We start from the raw sequence: 10,918 nt of genomic DNA on the forward strand, positions 1-10,918 counted from the left end.
ATATTTAACCTTCTATTTTATACAAGTGAATATTATTCGGCCATAAAGTGGTTGTCCTATTTCAAGAGTATAATATTGTTATTTACATAGATGAAATTCAAAAAATTTAAATAAATTTGTAAAATACTAATTATTATGATAAAGATTTAGCACTCGCTTTTATAAACTAATTTTAAAAAACAGTTTTGAAGAAAAAAAAGAAAGAAAATATTTTTTATCATTTAGTTTTAAAAATTATTTTAAAGTTGAACAATATTGTAAATTGAATATTTTTCCTTATTTCTTCTTCTTTCAAATTTTTCTATAATTAAAAATCAAAACCTCTAAATTTTATTTTATTATTTTTTGTTTTTAAAACTCTTAAAAAGAGAATAGTTTCTTTATTCTTTAATAGTTTTTAAAAAATAATTTTGTAAAACTAAGTTACCAAACAAATTTTATCTTTTTTAAATTTTAAAAACTAAAAAACAATTTTATAAAAGGATTTAATTGAAATACACTGACAATATAAAAGGATTTTATACCGTTGGTTAATCATAGCTGTTGGATATTGAAACAAATTTGACTTTTATTTTAAAAATCTATAAAATAATGCAAACGGGTGATGGTGATGAATCGATAGTGTAAAACACTGACAATGCGTAGTAATTAATCTCTTTACAAAATTAAAAGAGACCTCAATTTTCCCTCCCCCTACTCTTCTTTTATCAAAATAAAAATATTTTTTCTTTAAAAAGATATCTATGAAACTAATTCATAATTAGGAAAATGTTAACCAATGTTTCAAAGATACTCTTTAAAATTTAAAAAAAAAATTGAAAATATACATATTTAATATATTAAAAATTGAAATAATTAATTTTTTAATAAAATATTTTATTATTTAAAATTCTTAAAGAATATCTCTAAAAGACCAGTTAATAACGGAGCAATAACGTCACTTTTTCATTAATCTATTTGTACCAGCTAATTAACCAAATCATGACTCTAAGGTCACTGGTTCATTAATTTATTGTATATACACACGTTCATGTAGAGAAAGAAATAATAACACAAAATCATTTTTCTCCTATTTCTTTCTTACATAAGCTGATAATGAAAATCACTCATTCTAATTCTAATGTTGTAACCTTGCATATCATAAATCAGGCTAATGAGCCATTTTCAACAAACTTATCAATTTGAGCTATGTCTAGAAATGTATCAACTCCACTTGCTTTCAGAAAACTGCAATGATATTGAACAAAAGAATAAATCAGCTAATCAACCAAATCATGACTCTAACAAACACTTTTAGAATAATAAACCATTGACAACAATGTCACATACTCATCTCTTAAAGCTCTTGCCATAGACAAACACCCTCCTTGGACAGATGATTGAAGGTTCACAGCAATGTTTGGATTGTGAATACTTTGTCTCATGTGTATCCAACCATGTTGTCCATGTTCATTGTTTGAGACTCTTGCCCTTGATTTGCCATAATAAAGTCAGTTTTAATCTCTGTAACATCAACACCTTTAAAAGAAAGTGTGTCTGTGTATAATACTTATGATAACGTGTCAGTGTTGGTGTCGTGTCTGGTGTCTGTGGTTTTAATTAACAAACATAGAAATATAAAATCAAATTTTTTGAAGTTCTAGAATTTTGTTTAGTAGCTTGCTTTTCACCTGTACATTTGAGCATCAATGTGAGTTGGAGTGTCATTTGTATCAACAAGGCATCCTTCACTCACCCAACAATCACCACATGAATCTAACTCCCATCCTTTAAGCATTCCTTCCTCGATGTAGTTTCGAAATGTTTCGATTGCCTCGAGACCTTTTGCTTTAGCGTCTCGAGGTTCAGAAACGATATTTATCCTTAATTCTATTGATTCACAAGGCTCTTCAAGATCTTTTATAAGACTACCAATCCCTTCATCTGATCCACCAAGCTTCATTCGCACCATTTCGATTATAATTTTCACCACCATGTAGGCCCCTTGATTATATAAACACAGAAACATTATCGACGGAATGATCTATAAAACATTCAACATTCAAAAGCATGAATGAACATGAATTCTAACTAACTAACTAACTAACCGTCGTCAAGGAAATGGTTTTCTTTCAAAGCACCGTGGCCGGATGTTTCTATCATAAGATGTGTTTCAATTCCGTCTTTGTTAAGATGAACTCCTTTGTCGATGACGTTTCTGTAACCAACGCGATACAAGCAATGGTGACCGCCTCTATCGGTTATAAACTTAGTGAGCGACATACTCGTACGAGCATCGGTCACTATGGTTGATCCTGGATTTTCTTTCAGTACAATGGCAGACATGAGAGCAATGAGCTTGTCGCCGTTTATTGAGTTCCCTTTGTTATCAACTACGCCGCTTCTGTCAACATCAGTATCAAAGACTATTCCAAGATCGGCCGAGTTTTGTAACACTGCCGCTCGTGTCATTGCCATGGCAATTTTGTCCTCGGGGTTGGGAATATGATTCGGAAACATGCCATCAGGTTTAAGATGCAGAGATCCAAAGGTATCTGCACCAAGTTTGTCTAAGACATCCCATGTGAAGAATCCTCCCGAGCCGTTTCCAGCATTCACTATTATCTGATTCGGATTCGGATTTTTAAACATCAGTCATGAATGTTGCAGTTGTAATAACTTAATATGGCGAATGCAAATAAGAAAATTGCGAGTTAGAAGACACTAAAGCGAAGAATGTGTAACAATCAAACGATAACTATGTCGATGAATTACTCAAACCTGGAACCCCTCGAGTGGAGTTTCATAATGCAACGGATGACTTATTCTCTCCTTGATGATTTCTCTAAGATGCTTTGAATAAGCACTCATGAAATCAACTTTTGTTGGAAGAACTTTAAGCAAAGAAGACACTTTCGCCATTCTGTTTGCGAATTTACAAGCAGCGTTGTCGCAGATTTCTTCTACTTCCAGTGAAGTCAGCCCTCCTCTCTTTGTAAAAAATTTCAGGCCATTACGCGTGTAAGGCAAATGAGACGCTGTCATCTGTTAGATAAACAACTTCAATAAACGATTATCAAATAAGTGCTTATGTATAATAGTTTAAAGCATTATGTAACAAACCATTATGGAAGCGTCGTACTCGAATGGAGGCAACAACGTGCTCATAAAACAAGCTGGCGTGGTAGCTAGTCCCATATCGAACACCATACAACCAGCACGAGTAAGACCTGCAAACACTGCAACGCTCAATTTCGACCCTGTAATTCGCGGGTCACGTCCAAGAGACACGCTCACATTCTCTACCCGATATCCTTTTTCCTTCTCTAAACCATTGACAACCCATTCACCGAAACTCTCTGATATCGCCTCCACAGCAGGTGGAGTGAGGTCAACCGTTCTTCCTTTCTCACCTTCCAACGCAACTCCTCTAACATCCGAACCATTCTGAAGTCTCCGAATCCTGTCCAACTCTTCATCCACCACCACTCCATCATACTTAGCAGTTCCATAAGATTTCAAACTTATCACAGATTTATTGAATTTCACAGAAGACGAGAAACCAAGTTTGTTCTGCAAAGATATATTTCCGACGAAAGAACGATAGTTTCTTTTCTTTGCATTTCTGCGCAAAGATATCGACAAGTTTGGAGAAGTAGAAGCAGCCATTGTTTACTTTGTTTGCCGCTCTCGCTTTATTCGAATAAAAACCAAGTTTTAAGAGATAAGGTGAGTGCAGAAACATTAAACCATAACCTTACAAATCCAATATCTCAGGAACACAAATAAATATCTCCAAGATTTTTCTTGTTTCTTTGTCTATATATGTCAATTATTGTCATTAGTTTCATGTGATATTTTTATGAGTACCTGGTATATGCTTTTGCATATTAGTTCAATATCTAAAACATGACAAAAAACTTATAGCAATTTTGTCTTTATATATAAACAAACTCATTGAATTGGTTAAACAAAAATTACATATCAAACTTCTTGAGACAAAAATAATAAGCTACATAGCATTATAAGAACACCTATAAATCAGCCTCAGATAAGCCTTGGGAATCTGTAACATCAATCCATTCAATTTCAATGAATATTTCACCCGACTTAACATTTCTTAACCTCAAAGTCATTTCTTGGACGAGTTTTCCGTTTCTCCATATGCATCTACTCTCTTCGGCTAAACAGTTAGTCCTATCTGGTTGAACAATCTTCACAACATGTCCTTCTGGGATATCGGTAAGCCCCATCTTCACGCAATGAAGATACGGCTTAATGTCTATGAATGCTTCGCCCATTTTGTCGTCCACACTGAACGTGTCCTTGTCGCAAACCATCTTGCAGAAAAAAAAATCATCACGAGCAGAATTAAAACACTATTGATTACATAATATTGGAAAGTTTGAGTACTCACAAGTTCTATTGGTGTGTTTGTGTGAAGATCTTTATCTTGAATATATAGTGTCAATTCTTCGTTCCATTCGGGGTGGCAGTTATCTTTCACAACAGCAGTTTTTAGTGTCTGCACCAAATGAAATTAGAAACCAAAATAGATGAATCTTAAAGCAAAAGAAAGAGCAATATACAGTTAAGAAACATAACCTGTTGAGCCATGGTGACAAGAACATAAGGGTCACTGGTACGAGAATCACGAGCTATGAGATTAGTGCCTTTTTTGATACGAATTCTGATAAGGCCTAGAATGTTTTCCATTGAAACGAAAAGCAATTTTGCAGAAAATCACAAATGTTACTTCTTGTCTTGCTATGTCAAATGTGATTGTTTTGGAAGCATTGACTTTCGTGGATGAACGATGTTCTCTCCTACTACCTAGGTTCCACCACACTTGCAGGATCGCAAATAGAATATCCTACAAGTTTCTGTTTTTTTTTATCAATTTGGTTTTTACTAATACAATTATTTTTACTTTTAATTAAAAACTAATCAGATACTAGTGCGGCCTCACGATTATATTTAATATAAAATATATTTAGATAGGTATTTAAATTTAAAATTAGTTATTAATTTTAAAATGAACAATATTATATAAATTTAAATATATTAAAATACAAAAAAAGGAAAATGAAAGAAAAAAGAATATTTAATATTTAAAAATAAAAAATTTATTTTTTAAATTAAGATAATTGTTGATTAAAATAAAAGATGTATGGTGCTTATATGTGAAATGGAAAGTTTATTTGATATAATGTAAAATTGAAATGAATTACTTGATTGTAAAATGAAAATAATTATATAAATTTAATTCTATTAAATAATAACTTTTTTTTTAAAATGACTCGTGAGTAGAAGAAAGTTGATTGACTTAGTTAGTAAGAAATTAACTGAGTTTAATAAACAAGTAATCATCATTAAATACTCTAACTAAATATTTATAAAACAAAATCATTATGACATTTCTATTCTCCAAAGACTTTTTTCTTCTCCCTAGATCTCTCTTCTCTTCTCACGCTTCACAATTTGAGGCATGCCCCGACTCTCGTGAATCCTCGAAGTCCAACTCATCTAAACTTTTCTTGACCAACAATCCAACTTTTAATTATTAGTTATTTAAACAAATTCGGATAGGACTTAAAATCCAACTTTTAATTATTTGTTATTTAAACAAATTCGGATAGGATCTAACACGTCACCACCTAATTAAACATTACACCGTAGTTTACCTTTATTTTCTTACTAAATTTTTTTGGGATTTTCTTTTTCATCTATCGGAATTTTTGAAAAAATACCAAAATTTTTGATAAAAAATTGAAGACATACTAGAATTTCCAAAAAGAGAAAATTCTGAAAAATTTTGAAAACAATAATTACGTTATTGGAAACTTCCGGAAAAACTACCACAGTTTTCAAATTTTCTGATAAATTACATAATTTTTTGAAATTTCTGATAGTGTTAAAAAAATTATTGAATATGAATTACCAAAATTTTAAAATATTCGGAAAAATAAGGCATATAATGGATTTTTCAAATAATCTGATATGTTAATTTTTTTCCAAAAAAATTGATAAAAAATTTATATCGATAATTTAAAAATGAAATACCATAAATTTGGTCTATTATCAAAAAATTTGAATAAACTATCGAAAATTTCATTCTCATTTTTGACTCAAATTTGTCCATTGATAATTTGAAAAATTACAAAAATATGTGGGGATGTCATGTTTAATTTGGGGGTGGCAGGTTAAATCCTCAAACTTTTCTTAACCAAAATAAACAATCCAACTTCTAATTATTTGCTACTTATTACAAATTCGCAGAGGATTTAATCTATCAACCAACTTCTAATTATTTGCTACTTACTAATTTTTGGGGGGATTTTCTATTGCGTATGTCGGAATTTTAGAAAAAATATCGGAATTTTAGAAGAAGAAAAATTCCAAATTTTCAAAAAAAAATATTTTTACAATATCTTAAATTTCGAAATTTCCAATGAACTATCCTATTTTTCAAAAATTTTGATTATGTGGGGGTGTCGGGTTTAATTTGGGGGTGACAGTTTAAATCCTCTAACTTTTTTTAACCAAAATAAACAATTCAACTTCTAATTATTTGCTACTTAGTACAAATTCAGAGAGAATTTAACCTGTCACCCCTCAATTAAACCTAATACCCCCCACATAGTAGTTGTACGAGTTTTTAACCATAATGCCCCTTTTTGAAAATCAAATCCCAAAATACCCTAAATTGAAGAAAAAAAATTTACTCAACTACCTCCTTTTCTGAACACGCTCGTTCATTCATTGGCCGAGGACATGAAGCGAAATTCAATCAAGCAAGAGCTCGGTCATTGAATGGTCGAGGGGTATATATATATATATATATATATATATATATATATATATATATATATATATATATATATATATATATATATATATATATATATATATATATATATATATATATATATATATATATATATATATATATATATATATATATATATATATATATATATATATATATATATATATATATATATATATATATATATATATGTGTGTGTGTTTTCTTTTTATGTTATCAATGTCCTCTCCTTTCATTGACCGAGGCCCCACACAAAAAAAAATGCAGAGTACATCAGCCATTGAATGGTCGAGCTCCCTCTTCAAATGGGATATTTTGGGACTTTTTTTTCAAAGCAGGACAATTCTAGAAAAAAAAAATCAGAAATGGCATGGCAGGAAAATAATCCGGTTGTTATTACCTTTTTGTCATTAATAAATATCTTTGGGATTTTCTATTTTGTCTATCAGAATTTTCCAAAATTTCTGGAAAAATTACCGGAATTTTCGAGAATTTTTTTTTCAAAAATTTCAAAAAATATAATTTACAATATCGGAGATTTTGAAATTTTAGGTAAACTACCACATTTTCCAAAATTTTCAGTAAAGTACAATACTTTTTGAAATTTCTGATAGTGTTAAAAAAAAAATTTTTTTCTTATTTGAATATGAACTATCGAAATTTTAAAAATTCCGGAAAAATTAGGCGGATACTGGATTTATCAAAAAATCATGTATGTTAATTATTTTACAAAAAAATCGATAAAAAATTCATTTCGACAATTTAAAAATGGACTAGTGAAAATTTGGCATGTAATTAGAAATTTTGAATGAACTGTCGAAAATTCCGTTATCACTTTTGACTCAAATTTGTTCATGGACAGGTTACGAATTATGAAAATATGTGGAATGTCAAATTTAATTTGTGGGGTGACAGGTTAAATCCTCAAATTCGCACCGCATAATTTGGTCACTTAGTACAAACTAAGCAACGGATAAAGTTAATCAATATGTGTAAGAGCATAAGGAAATTTATTATCACACCCTATGGGGTAGAAAAACACCCTATCGAAAAACTAAAATGTTCATCAGATTTCGAAGATGCATCTTCGGACGTACCCTGCACAACTTTATAGCGCATCAAATGAGTGTCACCCGAGAGTAAATCAAAATTTTATTTCATAGATGAATCTCCTAGTATTTTCAATAAATATTGTGGATGTTTTTTATTGGCTACATTTTGTGTTAAAACACTTACTGTACTTAGATGTCTTGACTGATGTCATGACATGCTCAAGTAGTATGCTGCAGGATTAGCTAATACAGGATTTACTGGATGTCAAACTGAATGTTATGACATTCATCCCTGACAGCAGATGCTAAAGTATAGGCTAGTTAGTTTTTCCTGTTATGTTTCAGTATTTATCTCAGGTTGGTTTTCAGGAAACTAACAGCTGTGCTAAAATTGAGAGACCTAGCATATAGCCTATTTTTTGGATGTCAAACTGAATGTTATGACATTCATTCCTAACAGAATATGCTAAAGTGTAGGCTAGTTAGTTTTTCTGTTATGCTTTAGTATTTATCTCAGGCTGTTTTTCAGGAATCTAACAACTGTGCTAAAATCCAGGAAACTAACAACTGTGCTAAAATTAAGAGACCTAGCATATAGCCTATGTGTTAGTACCCTAATGTGTGGAAATTAGGTTAACTTGCTTGACCTTAATTTTAGGAAATTCAAGTACAAGGCCCAAATGCTGCATTATAAAAGGATGGTAATCCTACTTTCAGCAATTCAGGGGTTTGAAGCGTGAAAATTTAAATATATCAATATATATCCTTATTGTACTTGTATTGTGTCTATTATTAGGTTTTATTTGTGAGCCAAGCAATTATCACCTAGATGATTGCATTGGACTAGGGTGTTTATTGAGTTGTAATAGTTGTGTCACTCTAAGCTTTTAAGCGCGAGTGCTGTGTTTCTTGATTAAAGCTTTTAAGCACAATCAAGAGTTATTTGAAGGTTATCTTCACCACTACTTTAAAATTATTAAAGGTTGTAATCACTGCTGTGATTGAGGGGGAGTGAGTAGGAACTCAGGTCTTAGTTTAGATTGAAATTGCATTGGGTAGGTCTTAAGTGATAGGATTAAATAGTTGGTTTAAGTCCTAAATTAATACCTCTTATAGTGGATTTCCTTCCTGGCTTGGTAGCCCCCAGATGTAGGTGTGTTTGTCACCGAACTGGGTAAACAATTCTCTGTGTCATTTACTGCTTTTTACATTTACTTTCTGCATACATTACCTGTCTGCGCAGAATTGGATGTCATAACATCCAGTGTGACATCGATAGTCTGTTACTAGAATTTCAATTGGCATCAGAGCAGGCACCCTGCCTGTTAATTTCTGGGTGAGATCTAGGGACGTTACTTTCTAGTGTCATGGACAAGGATGTAGGATTCTCAAATAGACCATCCATGCTGGATGGTTCTAACTATGATGACTGGAAACCTCATATGATAGCCTTCTTGAGGTCTCTGGATAGTAAGGTCTGGAGAGCTGTCAACAAAGGATGGGAACATCCAACGAAGACAGGTAAAGATGGAGTCATTATGCAAATTCCTAAAGAAGAGTGGGACAAAGAGCAAGAGGCATTAGCCCTTGGAAACTCTAAGGCTTTGAATGCACTGTTCAATGGGATAAATAAGAACATTTTCAGACTGGTGCATCACTGTGAACTGGCTAAAGAAGTTTGGGATACTCTCAAAACAACTCATGAAGGGACCTCCAAGGTAAGGATGTCTAAACTTCAGATGCTGACTACTAAGTTCGAAAATCTGAGGATGAAAGAGGATGAGACTATTCATGACTTCCACATGAATATTCTTGAAATTGCCAACACTTCTGGAGGCTTAGGAGAGAAAATGTCTGAAGAAAAACTTGTAAGAAAGATTCTCAGATCATTGCCCAAGAGATTTGCCATGAAGGTTACTGCTATAGAAGAGGCTCAAGATATCTGTAATATGAAGGTTGATGAGCTTATTGGTTCTCTCCAAACTTTTGAAATGGGCTGGTGTGAGAATGTTGAAAAGAAAAACAAAAGCATAGCTTTGGTATCAAATACTGAAGAGGATTCAGAAGAAGGAAATGTTGGAGGTGATGAAAGTATATCAGAAGCTATAGCCATGCTTGGAAGACAGTTCAACAAGTTCATAAAGAAGATTGATCAAAAAGGTAGACCAATTGTCAAGAACACTTCATCTGACTTCAGTATAAGATCAAAATCTGAAGAAAAGTCCAACCAAGGCAAGGGAATCCAGTGTCATGGATGTGAAGGTTTTGGACACATTAGAGCTGAATGTCCTACCTTCCTTAAGATGCAAAAGAAGGGACTATCTGTCACCTGGTCTGAGGGAGACTCTGAGAGTGAATCAGAAGGAGAATCTGCAAAACATGTCACTGCACTAACTAGTGTATGTGCCTCTGATGATGACTCAAGTGGAGATGAACTTACATTTGATGAACTTGTTGCCTCATATAAAGAGTTATGTGTCAAAAGTGCAGATGTGTGTATCCAAGGAGAAAAGAAGAAGAAACTCATCAAGGAGCTAGAAGTTGAGAAGAAGAAGCATCTGACAGTCATAGATGGTCTAAATGGTGAGATAACCTTGCTGACCTCTAAGCTAGATCAAATGAAAAAATCCATCAGAATGCTGAATAAAGGAACTGATACTTTGGAAGAGATTCTAAAGGTGGGACAGAAATCAGGAACCATGTCTGGTTTAGGCTTTGTTAAGGAATCCTCATCTGAATTCAAAAGCTCAAAGGCTGAAGTTCAGAAAATCAAGCAGAAGTCACAACCAATGTCACAACATCATGGAAACAGGAGGATTAACCATCAAAAGAATAAATTTCAAAGATGGAGATGCCACTACTGTGGTAGATTTGGTCACATAAAACCCTTCTGTTACAGGTTGCATGGTTATCCCAACTAGACCCCTCAAGTCAGACCTAAGCAGAAGGCATCTAAGCATAATGCCCCCATTAAGAGACAACAATGGGTTGCTAGATTAGCTCACACATCTCTAAGGGCATCTACCAGAGAAGACTGGTATTTTGATAGTGGTTGCTC

The 10,918-nt window shown here is 32.6% G+C and overlaps 2 protein-coding genes across 2 annotated transcripts; both read right to left on the reverse strand.

Annotated features, from left to right (window-relative positions):
• Nucleotides 1-921: 921 nt before the first annotated feature.
• Nucleotides 922-3,804, reverse strand: LOC127100346 (uncharacterized). The gene is made up of 6 exons (XM_051037482.1): nucleotides 3,103-3,804; nucleotides 2,761-3,024; nucleotides 2,088-2,604; nucleotides 1,671-1,983; nucleotides 1,330-1,470; nucleotides 922-1,227 (listed from the first exon to the last, which is right to left on the reverse strand). Exons 1-6 carry the CDS (start codon nucleotides 3,646-3,648, stop codon nucleotides 1,146-1,148), a joined length of 1,863 nt encoding a protein of 620 aa, XP_050893439.1. The 5' UTR covers nucleotides 3,649-3,804; the 3' UTR covers nucleotides 922-1,145.
• A 96-nt stretch (nucleotides 3,805-3,900) lies between these two features.
• On the reverse strand, nucleotides 3,901-4,849 carry LOC127100347 (protein C2-DOMAIN ABA-RELATED 7). The gene is made up of 3 exons (XM_051037483.1): nucleotides 4,585-4,849; nucleotides 4,397-4,504; nucleotides 3,901-4,319 (listed from the first exon to the last, which is right to left on the reverse strand). The coding sequence occupies exons 1-3, from the start codon at nucleotides 4,693-4,695 to the stop codon at nucleotides 4,014-4,016; spliced, it is 525 nt and encodes a 174-aa protein (XP_050893440.1). The 5' UTR covers nucleotides 4,696-4,849; the 3' UTR covers nucleotides 3,901-4,013.
• Between the last annotated feature and the right edge of the window lie 6,069 nt (nucleotides 4,850-10,918).

Source organism: Lathyrus oleraceus, chromosome 7 (genome assembly GCF_024323335.1).
Source record: "Lathyrus oleraceus cultivar Zhongwan6 chromosome 7, CAAS_Psat_ZW6_1.0, whole genome shotgun sequence".
NCBI lineage: Eukaryota > Viridiplantae > Streptophyta > Magnoliopsida > Fabales > Fabaceae > Lathyrus > Lathyrus oleraceus.

Coding starts and splice junctions, on each gene's coding strand:
- LOC127100346 (XM_051037482.1), bottom strand. CDS start 3,648: ATGGCTGCTTCTACTTCTCCAAACTTGTCGATATCTTTGCGCAGAAAT. Junction 2,605..2,760: donor CTCCACTCGAGGGGTTCCAG/GTTTGAGTAATT, acceptor AATCCGAATCAG/ATAATAGTGAATGCTGGAAA. Junction 1,228..1,329: donor GCAAGAGCTTTAAGAGATGA/GTATGTGACATT, acceptor ATATCATTGCAG/TTTTCTGAAAGCAAGTGGAG.
- LOC127100347 (XM_051037483.1), bottom strand. CDS start 4,695: ATGGAAAACATTCTAGGCCTTATCAGAATTCGTATCAAAAAAGGCACT. Junction 4,505..4,584: donor TTGTCACCATGGCTCAACAG/GTTATGTTTCTT, acceptor CATTTGGTGCAG/ACACTAAAAACTGCTGTTGT. Junction 4,320..4,396: donor CAAACACACCAATAGAACTT/GTGAGTACTCAA, acceptor TTTTTCTGCAAG/ATGGTTTGCGACAAGGACAC.